Genomic DNA, 19,071 nt, shown 5'->3' with positions numbered 1-19,071 from the left:
AAATTTTTATCATTTTTTTCCCACAAATAGAGCTTTCTTTTGGTGGTATTTAGTTACAGCTCGGAGTTTTATTTTTTGCTAAACAAAAAAAGATGCAAAAAAAAAAAAAAAATCATGTTTTAATAGTTTGTTATAAAATTTTGCAAACGGGTCATTTTTCTCCTTCATTGAAGTGCGCTGATTAGGCGGCACTGATGGGCTGCATTGGTGGGCACTGATGGGCTGCATTGGTGGGCACTGATGGGCTGCATTGGTGGGCACTGATGGGCTGCATTGGTGGGCACTGATGGGCTGCATTGGTGGGCACTGATGGGCTGCATTGGTGGGCACTGATGGGCTGCATTGGTGGGCACTGATGGGCTGCATTGGTGGGCACTGATGGGCTGCATTGGTGGGCACGGATGGGCACAGATAAGGCGGCACTGATGGGCAAAGATGGGTGGCAAAGATGGGTGGCACGGATGGGTGGCACGGATGGGTGGCACGGATGGGTGGCACGGATGGGTGGCACGGATGGGCGGCACTGCTGGGCACTGATGGGCAGCACTGGGGTGCAGCACCTTTGAGGCAGATTTTGGGTGGCACTGTGGGCACTGCTGGGTGGCACTGTGGGCACTGCTGGGTGGCACTGACAGGGGGGCACTTACTTTATTTCAGGATGGCACTGCGGGTGGCAGGTGGGCACTGGCAGGGGGCAGGTGTCCGCTTGAATTGCTGGCCGTGATCGGGACTGATGTCCTGAACACGGCCGCCGGCGATCGGCTTTTTTTTTTGTCAGCGCGAGGAGGAATACTAGCCGATTACCGGCTCCGTTCTATCACATGATCAGCTGTCATTGGCTGACAGCTGATCACGTGATAAGGGGTCGGGATCGACCCCTTACACGGATCGGTGATCAGGCGAGTCTCACGGACTCGCTGATCACAGAGCGCGCCACGCGCGCCCCTCAGGGGGCGCGCAGGCCGCTCGTAACCGGGACGACGTCAATAGACGTAGTCCCAGCAATCTAGGTCCGCGCTAATGCCGTCATTTGGCAATAGCGCGGATCCCAAGTGGTTAATCAATGAAATAAGTATGTGAACCCCGATCAATCGGCAAGATTTTTGGCTCCCATGTGTCTTCTATACAGGCAACAAGCTGATTAGGAGCACCCTTAAAGGGAGTGCTCCTAATCTCAGCTTGTTACCTGTATAAGACACCTGTCCACAGAAGCAACCAATCGGATTCCAATCTCTCCACCATGGAGACCAAAGATCTGTCCAAGGATGTCGGGGAGAAGATTGGAGACCTACACAAGGCTGGAATGGGCTACAAGACCATCGCCAAGCAGCTTGGTGAGAGGTGACAACAGTTGGTGGGATTATTATTCACAAAATAACGATGGATCTCCTCGGTCTGGGGCTCCATGGAAGATCTCACCTCGTGGAGGATCAATAATCAGGAGAACGGTGAGGAATCCGCCCAGAACTACACCGGAGAATCTTCTCCATCATCTCAGCTGGGACCATAGTCACCAAGAGAACAATCGGTAACACACTACACCGCGAGGGACTGAAATCCTGCAGCCCCCGCTCAGGAAATCACATGTACAGGTCCCCCCGCTCAGGAAATCGCATGTACAGGTCCCCCCGCTCAGGAAATCGCATGTACAGGTCCCCCTGAAGATCACTAATGAACATCGAATGATTCCAAGGAGAACCGGGGGAAGGGTTGTGGTCAGAGGAGACCAAAATCCAGATCTTTGGCATCAACTCAACTTGCTGTGTTTGGAGGAGGAGGAATCCGCCTATGACCCCAAGGACACCATCCCCCACCGTCATACATGGAGGTCCTATGACCCCAAGGACACCATCCCCCACCGTCATACATGGAGGTCCTATGACCCCAAGGACACCATCCCCCACCGTCATACATGGAGGAACTATGACCCCCATGGACACCATCCCCCACCGTCATACATGGAGGAACTATGACCCCCATGGACACCATCCCCCACCGTCATACATGGAGGACCTATGACCCCAAGGACACCATCCCCCACCGTCATACATGGAGGACCTATGACCCCAAGGACACCATCCCCCACCGTCATACATGGAGGAACTATGACCCCAAGGACACCATCCCCCACCGTCATACATGGAGGAACTATGACCCCCCAAGAACACCATCCCCCACCGTCATACATGGAGGAACTATGACCCCAAGAACACCATCCCCCACCGTCATACATGGAGGTCCTATGCCCCCCAAGAACACCACCCCCCCACCGTCATACATGGAGGTCCTATGACCCCAAGAACACCATCCCCCACCGTCATACATGGAGGACCTATGACCCCCAAGAACACCATCCCCCACCGTCATACATGGAGGACCTATGACCCCAAGAACACCACCCCCACCATCATACATGGAGGAACTATGACCCCAAGAACACCATCCCCCACCGTCATACATGGAGGTCCTATGACCCCAAGGACACCATCCCCCACCGTCATACATGGAGGAACTATGCCCCCCAAGAACACCACCCCCCCACCGTCATACATGGAGGTCCTATGACCCTAAGAACACCATCCCCCACCGTCATACATGGAGGTCCTATGACCCTAAGAACACCATCCCCCACCGTCATACATGGAGGACCTATGACCCCAAGAACACCATCCCCCACCGTCATACATGGAGGACCTATGACCCCAAGAACACCATCCCCATTGTTAAACCTGGTGGTGGAAACATTGTTTGAGGGGGGGGGGGGGGTTTCTGCTAAGTCTGCAACTTCACCGAATCATAGGAATGATGGACGGGGTCATGTACCATCAAATCTTGGGTGAGAACCTCCTTCCCTCAGCCAGGGCTTTGAAAATGGGTGGTGGATGGGTCTTCCAGCATGACAATGACCCAAAACACACGGCCAAGGCAACAGTGGCTCAAGAAGCACATGAAGGTCCTGGCATGGCAGAGAAAATATGTGGAGGGAGCTGAAGGTTCGAGTTGCCAAATGTCAGCCTGGAAATCTTAGTGACTTGGAGAGGATCTGCGAAGAGGACAAAATTCCTCCTGAGATGTGCGAACCTGGAGGCCAACTCCAAGAAACGTCTGACCTCTGTGATCCCCAACAAGGGGTTTCTCTGCCAACTACTAAGTCATAAGTATGTGAACCCTTCACAAAACATATTTCACTCAAAATGCAAATAAATGTAACTTTTTAAATTTGCTTTCTGGATTTTTTTTTTTTGTTCTCTCTCACTGTTATAATAAACTGACCATTAAAATTATAGACCGATCGTTTCTTTGTCGTTCAAATCAGAAGCTGATCAAATAAAAAAAAAAAAAAAAATATATATATATATATATATATATATATATATATATATATATATATATATTAGAAATTGCTTGTGCTCAGGGCAGCCAAAAAAGATAACTTGCCCTTCTGTATCGGACCATTTGGATTTATACAAATCTTTAAGCTCCGTAGAACATCTGCCATATATCGGAGTGCTGCAATGAAACCTTTTTATATACACGATCTGAACTACAAGGTGCCTTTTTATTTCTTTTTTTTTTGTAGCACTGTAGAGATGTTTTTTGCTCTGTCTCTCATATATACTCCTCCCCCCCCCCTTTATACGCAGATTAAGTCAAACAAAAATGTGAAGATCTTCTACAGCATCACTGGACAGGGCGCGGACACTCCCCCAGTGGGCGTGTTCACCATAGAGAAGGAGACTGGTTGGATGATGGTCACTGTCCCCTTGGACCGGGAGAAATATGCCAGCTACCAAGTGAGTCTCTGGAGGAATAAAATGTGAAAATATCGCACGGCTCCATTGCTTGTAGAATTTCGGCCACCAATGAGTAATTGGCTTTTTTTTTTTAATACAGCTGCAATCTCATGCGGTGTCGGAGAACGGTCAGCAGGTGGAAGAGCCGATGGATATCACTGTCAATGTTCTTGATCAGAATGACAACAGACCCCAGTTTACACAGGAAGTATTCCGGGGGTTTGTTCGGGAAGGCGTCCAGCCAGGTGAGATGGCATTCCCTGATGAGTCCTCTGGCATTTGAAGATTACTGTGAGCCTTTCTGGGGGGATGTTGGGCGTCTGCCAGCCCTCCCGTTCTGTAGATGGGTTGGCACGCTCAGACCTTATTGAACCCATTGGGTTAGTTGATGACTTGTAACCCGTATCCAGGTCTGTAAAGTGTCTGGCCGTATTTGTGGGTCCATTGGGCACAGGGTGATGTATAAATGGATTTACCCAGAATTCACACTTTCCAATTCTACAAGAACTGTAGTAGCTTAGTAGGACTTAAAGCCTAAATGGTGGAAGGTTGGAAGCTGCGTTGTTGGTGAGACCTTCAAGGTTTTGTCTTTTTATACTAGGTACTCCTGTGATGAATGTGACGGCGACTGATGAGGACGACCCCACAACAGCCAATGCTATACTTGGCTACGCCATTCTAAAGCAAACCCCCGAGGAGCCGATGCTCTTCACCATCAACAGCGTGTCCGGGCTGATCAGTGTCATTGCAGCCGGACTGGATAGAGAGGTGAGGGTTCCTCCGTATTTTATTGGCATAAATGGAGATGGCTGTCCAGAGAGCCTTGGCGGCGGCTGCTCCTGGGGCAAGCCGCTTGACTAAAGTTTGCTTTCGGCTCATCACTGTCCACTTTTCTCTGCAGAAAGTTCCGGAGTATACCCTGATAGTTCAGGCTGCAGATATGGAAGGCACCGGTCTGGCGACTACTGCAACGGCCGTAATTCAAATAACGGACGCCAATGATAACGCGCCAGTGTTTGATCCTATCAAGGTATGTAAACGAGACCAATGGCACAAGCTGTGCTTTGTATGTGTCTGTCTATACTAGTAGGTTTTATACTAAAAAACTTATTTTTGTCAATGGTGGAAGTAGATCCAAAATGGGGCGTGCTTTTAGGCTGTTAAGATATATGCATGTAAACCCTTACCATGAACTGCCTTTTTTTTTTTTTTTTTTTTTTTTTTTTGTGTGGTGTAAGGCTACTCTATGTAGGAATGACTTTAGTGCCCCGGAACTGGCATGACTAATGTAATCAGCCTTGGCATGCGTACGCTGGTGGTAAACTAGGCTATTAAGGTGGAACTGCCGCCAGCGCTTTTTGTTGGAAGATATGGATTTTCTTGTGGTCTCATCCCCTCTGGAGATTTCCTTTTGCCGTCAGAAAAGGAAGTGAGGGGAAATGTCCCCAACGGGGACACAGACTGCAGTGACAACCTAACCTTTTTCTAACTTTCCAGGCCACCCGGGTCACCTAAACGTTTGAAGTTTCCCTTTTAGATTCCTGTTGTCTGTCTGGTTTCTGATTGGTTCCTTTTTGTCTTTTCGCAGTACACGGCCCAGGTGCCTGAAAACGAAGTGGGCTTTGAAGTTCAAAGACTGTCAGTAACCGATGACGATGATATGAATTCTCCCGCTTGGCGAGCCGTTTATAAGATTAGGGGCCCAGACGCCAGCTTCTTCGCCATTACCACCGAACCAGCTACCAACGATGGCATCCTTACTACAGCCAAGGTCAGTAGAGATGTGGGTACAGCGTCTGCTATATCCACCCATTGTTTGAAAACTCTGATATGGGGAATTGGGACCAAATAAGCAAGATGCGGGTCCAGGCCTAGTCAATGGAGACCTTCACCTTCTACAAAATAAATGCAGTTTCTAGGCTGGATTCACACTTATGCAGTTTTAGTGCTTTTTGCATTTTGCAGATTTTCACTACAGAACGTGTTCCATAGGAAACCATGTTAAATGGACTGTAGTGCAAAACACTAAAACTGCCATAGGTGTGAATCCAGCCCTACAGGGCATTGCACCCACGATCATCAGATTAGGGGTGCAATCTCAGGCTCCTGTAGCCTGTCGGCATAGCTGTATAAGCAGGAAGATAATGGCCTGTGAGGGCTCACTGCACCCTTGCAGCTCATTTCAAAATTGTGGCAGCAGGTGCAGGGAGAAGATCCCCTGTTGGGTGTCACGGGGGGGGGGGGGGGTGGTTGCTGAAGGTGCAGATGCTGGACCATGTTCACCCTAAATGGGTGGAACAACCCATTCCAAAGATGACCATATCCTTTAACTGCTTGACTACCGAGGTAATGGGTGTTTTCATACATGTTACAATTTTCTGTTAAAGTTTTTTTTTTTTTTTTTTTTTTTTTTTAATTTCTACAGATTTGAAATGTAGAGGAAAAACTACTTTTCAGGCACATGTAAAAAAAAAAAAGTAACAAAGTTCCTTTTATACACACTGATCTGACAATACAAAAACGCTACAAAAGGTTATTGTAGAAAGGCCCCATTAATTAACCAAGAAAGTAAAGCCACTTAATGCTTCCTGTGGGGTATCAATATTGGATCAAGGAAACCTCCACATGTCACATCCTACTGGAGGGTTCCTTGATCCAATATTAATACCCCACAGGAAGCATTAAGTGGCTTTACTTGGTCTGGGTTAACTAATGGGGCCTTTCTACACTCCAACCTTTTTTGTATTGTTGGATCAGTGTGTATTTTGATATTTATAAAATAAAGGCATTTTGTTACTTTATTTTTTATTTTTTTTCCCCTCTACTCTACATTTCAAATCTAGTAATGGGATGTGGCACATTGTTCGGGGTGATTTGATTGCCTCCTGAGGTCCCAGCAATCAAATTTCTTAAAAAATGACAACAGAATAGATCATGTTTGGGGATCTGAAATAAAGCACCACAAACTGCTGGCACTATATAAATATGGTAACTATAATCACCATAATAAAAATATAAAGCGCAGTGTTTTTTCTGAAAGTGAGTGTGGAGTATAACATAATGTCTGTCGCAGTTTTGTGTCGCACAATATTTGCACACTTTTGTCAAATGCAAATTTTCAGGAACAAATATAATTTTTTTTATTTTTGTGCATAATATCAAATTTTTGGTAAAATATGGTGTTGTGTAGATTTTAGATGCCAGATATCCGAAACTTGAAGCTGCACCATGCCTGTGAGATGGCGATAAACTGCAGCAAGTGGTTAACTCCATTCCAAGTATTCCCCATGAAAATGGTGGGTACCGGGAGGATTGCAGTGGTGGGGGGGGGGGGGGGGGGTGTAGCTGCAGGGGAGTAGTAGTGGGGGGGGTGTAAAGCATCACTTGCCACAAAGTGGCCTGTGTGGAAGCTCGCCCCAAAATAAAATCTCTAGATCTCCAGGCAACCACAATCTTGAGGGCTGACCCATGTAGCCCTGTAAACAAAAAAAACGCTATACATGCACTTTTGTTGTTTTCTGAAGCCACTCCGGTCCCACGCTGAGCTGTCAGTGGCGGCTTCTCTGTGGCGGGTGCTGGAGTGGCAGCTGACAACGGAAGCCCCATAGTAAGTCTATGGGTGCCGTCACTTCCCCACCCCGAAGCTGCTCCAGTCCCACACTGAGCTGTCAGCGGTGGTTTCTCTGGAGGCGGGTGCTGGCGTGGCAGCTGACAAAGGAAGTCTATGGGTGACGTCACTTTCCATGCATTTCACAGCCGTTGTCAGGCGTCTCCTCTGCAGAGCTTCCACCACTGGCGAGCGGAGCGTCTTCAGAAAAGGCATGTGTAGCGATTTTCTTCTTTACAGGACTAGATGGGTCAGTGTTAGATTTTGGATGTCTGGAGATTTACAGCTTTTAGTTTTGGAGTGAACTTCCACTTTAATGTATTGGATGTAGTCGCGCCGCCTCTTTGGTTTTGCACAGGACCGGATGTTCGGTGTTTTAGGATCTGGCATTGAATCTTCTCGCAGCTCGTTCTGTACAGAAGTCACCATTGTGCGTTCTCGTCTTCTGACTCTCACCTGACTCTCTCGCGCTTCTGACCTTTTATTGCCCCTCTGCTACGTTTTTACATCCAGTGTTCTGGGATAGCAAACGCTCCATACAATGTCTTCATAATATGAATCTCTATGAACTGTACATAGAATCTTCTCTCCCCCAGAACCGGAGCTGGAGGCTTGGAGTCCTTCATACACAATGCAGCCATCTCTGGTGTTACAACCTCTGTAGGTTTTCTCTTCAGTTACAGTTGAGATATTAAAAAGTGAGTTTGGCTTTCTTACCTAAATTATGAGCTCCATCAGTTCCTTTAAACTTCACCTAAGGAGTGGAATCCTTGAGGCTCATCCACTCCGTCACTACTAACCGAAGAACGCCCTGAGCTCTAAACTTGGTTTAAATATTTGGACCTCCTACATCCATATCTGAGAGTTGGCTGATGTCTGACCCACCAGCACTTTGTTCAATGATTGGCTGTGATCCATTTTATACATAAATGTATCGCTGGTCTCTGTAGCTATATAATTTGTGTACTGAACTGTATTTTCATTGTGCTCATGTTGAGCACCTCGGTCATTGAACCGCCGTGTCTTTATTGTACATCTTGCCAAAAACTAGACCTAAAAATGACTTGTACAGCTTTTCCAGGAGTCGGTTGTGTAGCCGTGTGTATAGGGTTGTGTAGCCATGTATATTCGTGTAGCCGTGTATTCCATCTTTCTCCATCTTTCTCTCTCATAGGGATTGGACTTTGAGACCAGGAAGCAGTTTGTGCTGCAGATCACCGTGGAGAACGAGGAACCTTTCTCTGTCCCCCTGCCGACATCAACAGCCACCGTCACCATCAATGTGGAGGACGTGAATGAGGCCCCGTTCTTTGTTCCTGCAGTCAATCGGGAGGCGGTATTGGAGAACCTTCCTCGGGGGGATAAGATCATCGCACTGGTCGCCCAGGACCCCGACAAGCAGCAAAACCAGAAACTCAGGTAAAGCGCCTATGTAATGAAGAACACTAATTGTAGGATTGCAAAAGTTCTCACAAACACAAAGCGAATGTAACTTGATGTGATCTGGCTGGATATCCACCAATCGGCCACATTATGATCCCTGACCATAACCCATCCAGGGTTGGACTCCACTTATCCACTAGACCTCTGAAGGTACTCCGTGGTATTTGGCACCAGGCCATCAGTAGCAGATCCTTTAACCCGGGTTCACATCTAGGCAGATGCAGTTTTCAGGTGCATCGGCACAGCTGGTGACAGTACCCAGCATTACCAGGGTGTGGATGAGCTCGTGACATCTCCCCTATGACTGTTTGGGTCTCACAGCCAGTTGCTAGGCACAGCCAGATGGGATGGGGGGGGGGGGGGGGGGGTGTTGCCTCGGTTCCTAGGTGGCCAGCACCAGGCTTTGTAGTGGCGGTCACACGTGTTTTTAGGGTGACTATGGGGGATTATTGAAGACACCGGTCACTTTGACCTGCATGGTAAGGCGACAGATCTCTAATTATCAAGCTGGATAAATGGAAACCGAAGGGCCAAAATGGTTATCCTGGGGAGCAAAGCTACCGATGGCTAACCAATCTGTCCCCCCCCCATTGGAGACCACTGTGCCATATGACCAGCATCGAAGCCAGGGGTTTTCAGTCTTCAAACCACCCATCAGTTATAGGTTATGTGGGTTTAATGGTGTCCCTCCCACGTTACAATGTATTCCTTGGTAGGGTTATGATATATTGCTGCTGCTGTCCTTTCCGCCATTTTCTGATTTACTGGAACTTGTTCTCTTCCATTCAGGTACAAAATTGGGAATGACCCGGCTAAGTGGGTCTCTGTGAATGAAGACACCGGCATTGTCACTGCCAACGGCAACCTGGATAGAGAGTCGGACTATGTCAAGAACAACACTTACACCATTATCATGATGGTGATCGATGATGGTAGGACTCGCCATATTTCCTACCTCCTAAAGCAGATCTGCAAGAGGATCGATCCATTTATTTACTAATGTTTGTTGTGATGAGTTCTTCATACGCAGTGCGGCTTTAGTCTATTGCTGCCAAGTGGGCAGCGAATGGAGTCTTGAGCGCTGCAATCCCCCATCTGTGGCAGCCTTTTCCTGATTTGGTACGACATGTATGGCTGAACTTTGGCTCTTGAAACGATTTCACTTCCTGTGGATCCCAAGTGCTGCCAAAATATACAACAAATCAGCATAAGGGACATGATTTGCAGCCAGTAGGCTGTGTCCCTTGTGCTGATGCCTCTTCTGTCCTCCAATCTATGCCATAATCTCAGTGCGGTAGAGATTGGTGCTGCCCAACAATGACCTCCTTTCCACTCAGTTGCTGGTTTCATAGATGTTGTTACTACAGCTTCAGAGCCAGGTCACCCCATGTCTGAATCGCACCGGAATGCACTGCGAGTTTCTTTGAAATTCACATGCGGTGTGATTTTGGGCCATTAAATATGAATAGGTTATAATCGCATTAAAAGTTGTGCATGTGCTACTTTTTAAAACTCGCTGTAACGGGATTGCATGGCACAAGTAGTGCGCTCCGGTGTGGGCTAACGCACTGCGTTTTATCACCTGCATTTTGGGGTGTTGCTTTTTTTTTTTACACCCTCTTCAGATCCTGTGGTGTTCAGATGTGGGCAAGGTGTGATCTGTCCCTCAGTGAATGACACTGGATCTATGAATGGAGGAGGCAGACTTTTACCTTGGTTGTATTAAGTGCCACCGTACTGGAAGATTACTGGGATGGGGGAGGGGTGTGGACAGTAGAGTATTTTAAAAGACATCAGCACAAGGGACACCTACTGACTGTAAATGGATGTCCCTTGTGCTGTGATTGCCACAAATATCACAGCAGTCCTGCAAGTATGGATTGTTCATATTTGCATTGATTGGAGATGGAGCATTACTCTAGACCAGGAGTCCCCAAACCTTTCTAAACAAAGGGCAAGTTTACTGTCTTTGAAGCTTTGTGGGGGGGGGGGTGTGTAGGCACACAGACTGGCCTGTAGCAGAAAGTGCCCCAATATTGGTTTCAGTGGAAAGACTAGTGACCGATTGGTATCGGTGGGAGCAATGGTGCCCCATCCAAGGTGGCATGGAGCCCCAAGGGCCAGGTAAAAGCAAGTGAAGGACCACATCTGGCCCAAGGGCCACCGTTTGCCAATCCCTACATTAGACTATGCCGAAAAATCTGTGCCTGGTGGTCAGTTTTAAAATAAACAAGAGCTGCGCCAAATAATATAAATCAAAAAAACCATACAATTATAAAAAGTCCATGGAAACTGTTATCCAAAAAAGGAAGACGATCGCACCACAGTGATTCCACACTTCCTTATCACTATAGTGTCCCACCACCGACAAAATAATGCGCTTACCAGACGGTAAAAGCACAAGGAGCGTTTAGAGTACCAAGCCACCGACAGCTCCTCGCCTCCACCAGACACTTTATCCCTCAGGAACGAACGATCCATACACTGTAGCCGCTCCAAATTCTCATAAGTGACCCAGTTTCACGTTCGTAATATAAAAAGAAAAGAAGCCTCCCATAGTGTAAAAAACTTCAATGCTTTTTTAATTAGTAGAATATACTTACATAAAAGCGAACGTTTTCCACATGTAAAAACAAGCTGGCCGGCAAAAAACGAGAGCCCGTCCTCCTCTCGTAACACGTGGTGACGTCACAGCATGCCCTCCCATACGCGTTTCGTCATACGTGACGTTTTCAATGGGGAACGATCCCCATTGAAAACGTCACGTATGACGAAACGCGTATGGGAGGTACTTTTACTGTTTGGTAAGCGCACTTTTGTCGGTGGTGGGACACTATAGTGAGAAGGAAGTGTGGAATCACTGTGGTGCGATAGTCTTCCTTTTTTGGATAACAAAGTTTCCATGGACTTTTCTTTAGAATTGTATGGTTTTTTGATTTCTAATATTTGGCGCAGCTCTTTTGTTGTTCTATGTTTGTGTGTGTGTGTCCCACTGTGGAGCAGCAGCCTTATATCCTGTGAAACATTCATTTGTAATTTTTTTTTTTGGACTATTTGTATTTATTTCTAAGATTAAGTTCTTGGATATTTATCTGAGAAATATTTTTTTCTTGCTTGATAAAGTAAGAAAAAAATTTCCCTTTTTTGGGGTTTCAGCGCAGTTTTATTTTCTTTTGTTGTTCAGTTTTTTAAATCTGTTCTCTGCTAGGTGAATTATAAAATGATTTGGGATCAGGTGGAGGAAGTAACATTTCTCTGGAATGATGAAGTTGTATCTTAAAGAGTGGAGAATTGCATTTTTCTCGAGCAGCAGAGAGCCTCGTGATTTCGTCACTTGCTGTCTGTATAGAGATTGGGGCTGTTAAATGGAAACGTTCTACTTTTTTTTTGTCCGGAATATTCTGCCGGTACCTCTCCTCATTTCTGCTGCTGTTCCCACAGGAATTCCCTTTGCCACCGGCACCGGAACGCTCATCCTGCAGGTACTCGATATCAATGACAACGGTCCTGTCCCGAGTCCGCGATCCTTCTTCATGTGCAACCGCAACCCGGAGCCTCAAGAGCTTACAATCAGTGATGCCGATCTTCCTCCAAACACCGACCCGTATAGTGTGGTGCTGAGCCACGGATCGGAACTCACCTGGCACGCCGAGATGAAAGAAAAAGGTGATTTGATTGGAATAAGAATTCAATTTTCAATAAATGCTTCATAAAATTCCACTCAAGTTGCAATGGGGTTTTTTTTTTTTTTTTTTTTTTGTCCCCCCCCCCCCCCCCTCACTTCCTGGTGGGGGGGGGGGGGTGGTCGAAACAAACAAGCATAAATCATCAACCAGATGTTCTAACCCAGGGATAGGCAACACGGCACCCCGGCTGTTGAGGCATCGCAATGACCCTCAGGAGAAGAGGGATGATGGGATTTGTAGTCTCTGCACAGCTGGGAGGTGCCGAGGTTGCCCACCCCTATTCTAACCCTCCTGCACTGACACCCAAAACCCACCACCTTTTTCCTGGTGTCACTGGTACAGGAAGTGAGGACACATTTCTCCAATGAACATCGACGGCGATAACAACCGCAGTTCTGACTTTACTCTGAAAACAAAAAAAAAAAAAAAAAAAAAAAAAAACTTTGAGCTCTTTAAAGTGATATAGAAGTAAACCTTTTTATTGCAGCTTAACAATTCTTGGATGTGATGGCTGCATTCAGTTTTATTTTATTTTTATTTTTTTTTATTCCACCTGGTGATCGGCCCAGTAAGTCTGCTTTTTCAAAAGAACAAGCTCTCCATCAGAATGTAGTGGTTGGAGTGTTGAGTCAAACCACTTACTGCTGACAAGGGTGCTTACAATGATCAGCTTTTATTGATGGAAAACCTTTATCGGTTATAGTATCAGTTTTTTTGTGTTCCTTTTGGGATAAAGTGAGTTGGAGTTTGTTGTATCTAAATTTGGGTTTTGTGACATCCATCTAACACTCCACCCCCCCCCCCCCCCGACAATACTGCTGTACAAAGGTGCTCCTTCCTCCAGAGTGAGGGGGGAGGGGGTGCAGTGCTCTAATACAGGAGGTGTTACTGGCAGGATCACCAGGTGAAAACTGAGGGAAAGTCTAAGGAAGAAAACAAATGTAGTCACTACATCTAACGATTTGGTGAGCTGTAATATGACGGCTGTGGTTTGGGGGTTGAATGCGGCTTTAAGGGGTGACTTATGAATACTAAGAGGAGAGTTTAGAGGTCACAAAAGATTCCATTCCTCTCCTTCATATATTATACTGAGACTCACTAGATCCAGGTAAACTATCAGGATGTGCTTTTAGGTAGAAACATGGAGGATGTACAAAGCTCATGTAGCTGGGTGTCCATCTTCTCCCCGAATTGTAACCCAAAAATCTGCTGTGAATGGAGCCGAGGAGGTTTGTGCTCTTTTTGTATTGCTGTCAAGTTCTACTGCTGACTAGTTGCCAATACCTGCTAGTCAATATGGTGTCTATATACTGTATATAGAACATTCGGTTAGTTGTTGGTATATGAGGTGGATGGGTATATACTATATAGGGGGTATATACTATATAGGGGTATATACAGCATTGATGTGTAACCTGGCCCTTCTAATCTCTTTTGTAGCTTCAATGACACTTGTGCCCAAAGAAGAGCTGAAGGTCGGGGACTACAATGTATACGTTCGTCTATACGATGCTCAGAGACTACCCCAGCTTACGGTGGTCAACGCAACAATCTGCAACTGTGAGGGCAAATCTATCAGCTGTAATGAGAAGATCATCGCTGGGGTTGATCTTCCCATAATCTTGGTCATTCTGGGATCCGTTTTGGCTCTGCTCAGTAAGTTCTGGCAATGTGTGTGGATCCAATTTAGCGTATTCTTCTAAACATGTCCCTTACCCTTCCATAAACCATTGGCCAGAGACAACCCATCGCTGACCATCTTTGGTGGGTTTTGAACAGTTATTCTCAACCAGGGTTCCTCCAGAGGTTGTAGGGGTTCCTCCAGAGGTTGTAGGGGTTCCTTCAGCATTGGGCCATTTCTGCCTCTCGGATAAGTTCCCACCGACACCATTGTGTGTGTGGTGTTTTATTTTTTTTATTTTTTTGCTATCTGTAAGGGGGGTAATTCTTCCCAAGGACCATTCCTCCCACCGACCATCACACTAATGTATCAGTTGTAGATTTCTCATTTTTAGCAGAGGTTCCCCTGAGACCGGAGAACTATTTCAAGGGTTCCTCTGTGTTGAAAAGGTTGAGAGGCTGGTTTAGGAGGCATTCATCCAGGTTCAGTAGCTGGTTGAGATTGCTAGAAGCTTACCCTTGGACACTCCGATCATAACGCATGGCTTTCATTCAAATTTTGATTTTGGGAACCCTAAAATTAGCGGGGTGCTGAGCATTGACCAGACCCCCCAATCCTCTGGGCACCTCCTATCAATCCTTTTTCAATGGGCCACATCACTGACCGATGGGGACTTGGCTAAAAGTCAGCTACATCCAATCGGATACAGCCACCGCTGAGTCAACTATTTTCTGCACAGCCCTTTAGATTTTTTTTTTTTTTTTTGCAAAGTGATGTTGGGTGGGTAGCAGCCAATGGTCACCTCGGCACTCATATCATAGTTTGGGGTCTCAAAGTATTTGCCAGTTGCCACCAAAGTGTTTAGGGAGGCCTGCAATAGCAGTCCATGTACGTGCCTCATGGCAGGGTCACTACATTCATTGTAGCAGATCAAACCACGTTCAATGTGAGGCAATGGGGATCTTTACAGTCTGGTACAGAGGCTTCAGCAGGCAGCACCCGTTTAGCTTTTAAACCAGTAGTGTAACATTCATTGCTGTTGTAGGTTCTTATTGCCTGCTCCCTTTTAGAAATCAGTTGCTGAATGGGGCAAGGAGAACCAATTGCATCATTAAGTCTTGGTCATTCTGGTAGTCTTAAAGAGAGGCGGGCCTAGGGGTGCCGGTCCGAGGCGGGCCTAGGGGTGCCGGTCCGAGGCGGGTCTAGGGTGCCGGTCCATGGCATATCCCTACACCTGAGCAGTAGATGTAAATTAACTTTTCTCCCATTACAGTTCTTATTCTGCTGTTGCTGCTGTTCTTGAAGAGGAAGAAGGTGGTGAAGGAACCCTTACTGCTTCCAGAAGATGACACCAGGGACAATATCTTCTACTATGGTGAAGAGGGTGGTGGTGAGGAAGATCAGGTAAGTTGTTGGGCTTTGCCTTTGTATGAAGGATTGCTATGAAATATTCCAAGTTATAGATGTTTCTTACAAGCCTTTTTGTGTCAGGACTATGACTTGAGTCAGCTCCACCGAGGCCTAGATGCGCGACCCGACGTCATGAGGAACGACGTGGTTCCAACCTTGATGCCGGCACCACATTACAGACAGCGGCCATCCAACCCTGATGAGATCGGGAACTTTATTGGGGAGGTAAGTTACACTCTTGCAGTGAGGTGGCTGGGCGGGTTTGCTCTCATTGTATTGGCCCACGGCTTTCTAAAGGCGGGTTTGCAGGTGACTGCGTCGGTTGGCTCCTCAGCACTAGGTGCATTCTAATTTATTCCCTCTGAAAGGGATTTGGTGTGGCCATGCCTGGATTGTCGGCACATCTTGTGGGTCGGGGAGTGTCTGCTGCCTCCTAGATACATTCAGACAACTTATTCTCAGTTTGCAACATTCAGATTTGCAGCAGGAAATGACAATTGTGCTGTTTTATTTCCACATATAAAGCCTGTTGTGTAATGTCAGGCATGTAATAAAACAATTACTCAATCACGGGGCATTGTAAGGTGAGTCTTACCTTTCACTTCTCTGCAGAGGCGTAACTAGAACCTTCACGGGAGGAAGTTCTGATCAGCCAGTTTAGGTGCTCTTGATCGAGGTCATCCGCTGATCTGAGAACTGTAGTGGGTTTTTTTTTAATGGCGACTATAATCACAGGTAGCGTTACCTGCGGTGTCTCCGGCTTCTCTGTGGCTCTGACTTTGTGTCAGTGACACCTGTGCCAAAATCAAGAGATGGGGTCTCCGCCAGGCCCTCCCACTTGACATTCTTCACCAGTCAGGTGACCTCTAGTATTCTGCCCCCAGCCATGCTGTGAACAGAATGGGCAGCCGCGGGCTCAAGGATTGGCCCTGCTGGGTGGCCACAAAGACTGGGAGACTTCAGGAACAGCCCAGGATTTGGTAACCCCTGGCAAATTATCATTCAACTGCCTGAGGGGGTTCTGAACCACTGTATTAGAACCACCTAATGCCAATTTTATTTGCACATCTCTACACCCCTCCCCCAGAATGTCTCCATACACCCCCCCACACATCTGTACCTCAAATGACCCCTGTATCCCCAATACACCCTTTTACTTTGTTGCTTCTCCCAGCAACCCCCACCCCCCAAAGTCTTGGGTCTTTGCACTCACTTGAGCCTATTAGTAATCCAGATCTGGTGTTAAAGGGTTAAATTTCCATTTCCTGTGAGTGGACATTACAGGGAGCTGTCCAGGGCTGCTTATGACGGGAAGATGCTTAATGGATTCTCTGCCTCATTAACGGCAAAAATTACCTCTGAAGAAGCTGACGGAACATTCCGGGCTTAATGTTCTCCTATCTCCTGGAAGCCTGTTTTCTATTTCTGCTGCCCATTAGATTTTTCAGGCTTTGACACACAATTACAAATTATCGCTGAACCTAAAGTCATTTTTATTTTTTTTGGTCTAATTTTGTTTTCTTTTTCCTTTAAGAACCTGATTGCTGCGGATAACGACCCAACCGCTCCGCCCTACGACTCTCTCCTGGTCTTTGATTACGAAGGCAGCGGGTCAGAGGCCGCCTCTCTCAGCTCCCTCAACTCCTCCAATTCCGACCTTGACCAGAACTATGACTGCTTGAACGACTGGGGCCCCCGCTTCCGCAAACTGGCGGATATGTATGGAGGAGAGGATGACTAGGGTCCCAGACAGTTGGGACTTCTCCAGGAACTTGTAACCCATCGCCTTACACACACACTTTGGTCAATTTGAGTTTGTGCTTAGCAAGAACCCGGAGAACATACGATGCCTTACTTTGTATATATGGCTGTTGTCATGAAATGTGCTTTAGAGTTTGTCATTCAGTCCTTTGCCAGTTCTTGGCGTTTGATGCCACCAGACTACTAGACCACGCTCGGTGCCCGCTGCCACCTCCGGACTCATCAGCCTCCTTCAACTTTAAGATTTCAAGAAGGGAAAGTCAAGACACGTGCCTTCGCCCATCCTGCCTCCATCCTTCAAAGACTTGACGTTTTTATCTTGGAACTTTTAAAATTGATATTAGCTGCACTCCTCCAGATGTAGGTTTGACTCGCTAGAACTTTAACTTTCTTTTTTTTTTTTTTTTAATACCCCCCCCCCCCCCACCTCATTTTGGCATTTGACCTTCTCTTGGTTTTCTGTGGACAAACCTTCTCTACACTGGATGAACATTTCAACCTGCAAGTTGGTTGTAAGCCTAAGTTTTCTCAGATGTTCCCGTGTGCCTTGGGATGTCTGGAGGAAGATGCGTTTTTTTTTTTTTTGGTTTTTTTTTTTTCAGTCTTTGGCAATGGGGTGGGGGGAGGGAAATGTGATCACACTGGAAATCCTTTGCACCCATGGTAAATGCAGAATCATTAAACCATGCTCCAAACTTGCTCTACTGGTGGACTAAATGAACATTCCAGCCAATAAAACTTTGTTCTGGGCTGAGAAGAATGAGATTCAGTTGTAGTTTTTGTCCCCCCCGACCCCCCCGGTTTGTGCCCATTAGAGATTTCCCTCAATTCCTATCCTGATGTCACTCGGGAGTAAAGCTTGTGGTGATAGTTTCCTGTCCTGGTGATTGTTGGACAGGAACTAAGAAATCTACCCAACAGGGACACAAATGGCAGCAAAAACTACATTCTAAATCCCCCCCCCCCCCCCAACCAGTTTGGATGAAACTTGGGGTTTCCTTCTTCTTTTTTTTTTTTTTGGAGGACAAACTTCCTCCTCCTCCTGCGCATTCCTCCATACAGATCACAATTTGGGTTTTATCTATTTTGATGATTCTTTTTGTTAATGTGTTATTTATAACAGTAAATAGTTTTTTGTACCTCCGTGTTAAAGGCCAAGAAAAAAAATGATGTAAAATGCCCAAATTCATTTTATTAAAGGTTTGTTTTGTGTTCTATTCCGTGTCCCGAGCGTCTCTGCAGTACCTCCGTGGAAGATTCGAACGGGCAGGTGAAACTCCATGGAGTGGAGATTTGGGTGTCAACCTAATTCCAGGAAACGTAATTTGCAGAAGATCCTACGGACTGGAAGTTTTTATATTTAAATATTCATATCCTAAACTCCCCGACCTCTCCCTCTCCTCAACACCTTTCCTCCCCCGCTCAAACTTAAGACCCATCTCCCGGCTCCCACTTGCCTCCAAGCTCATCGAACGTCTTGTCCATGACCGAATGAGTCGCTACCTCATGGACACCCACCTCTGCCCCCTACAGGCTGGCCTCCGCCCACAACATCAGGCAACATCCACTGGAACTGCCCTCCTAAAACTCCCCAATGACCTACTAACTGCTAAAACCAACGGCCACTACTCCATATACTTGGACCTCTCTGCTGCCTTTAACACAGTTGGCCACCTGCTTAAACTCTGCAAACTCCACTCCATTGGCCTCCATGATTCTGCTTTATCCTGCTTCTCCTTCTACCTATCT

General features: G+C 46.6%; 1 protein-coding gene across 1 annotated transcript in view; it reads left to right on the top strand.

The window, feature by feature from the left end:
• The window catches only part of LOC143926635 (EP-cadherin-like), a gene marked incomplete in the record, with an annotated part of 31,808 nt that extends 13,269 nt beyond the window's left edge, over positions 1-18,539 (top strand). Inside the window, 12 exon segments of the mRNA XM_077450554.1 lie at positions 3,645-3,794; positions 3,895-4,039; positions 4,396-4,562; positions 4,696-4,824; positions 5,383-5,565; positions 8,576-8,820; positions 9,634-9,776; positions 12,286-12,510; positions 13,971-14,186; positions 15,425-15,555; positions 15,643-15,786; positions 17,096-18,539. Of these exon segments, the coding sequence (XP_077306680.1) occupies positions 3,645-3,794; positions 3,895-4,039; positions 4,396-4,562; positions 4,696-4,824; positions 5,383-5,565; positions 8,576-8,820; positions 9,634-9,776; positions 12,286-12,510; positions 13,971-14,186; positions 15,425-15,555; positions 15,643-15,786; positions 17,096-17,302 (2,085 nt within the window).
• Between the last annotated feature and the right edge of the window lie 532 nt (positions 18,540-19,071).

This window comes from Lithobates pipiens, unplaced genomic scaffold, assembly GCF_037356315.1.
Source record: "Lithobates pipiens isolate NorthernLeopardFrog02 unplaced genomic scaffold, aLitPip1_a1.2 Scaffold_10, whole genome shotgun sequence".
Lineage (NCBI taxonomy): Eukaryota > Metazoa > Chordata > Amphibia > Anura > Ranidae > Lithobates > Lithobates pipiens.
Note: the sequence above shows the minus strand (reverse complement) of the source record. Positions and strands in the feature narration are given on the sequence as shown.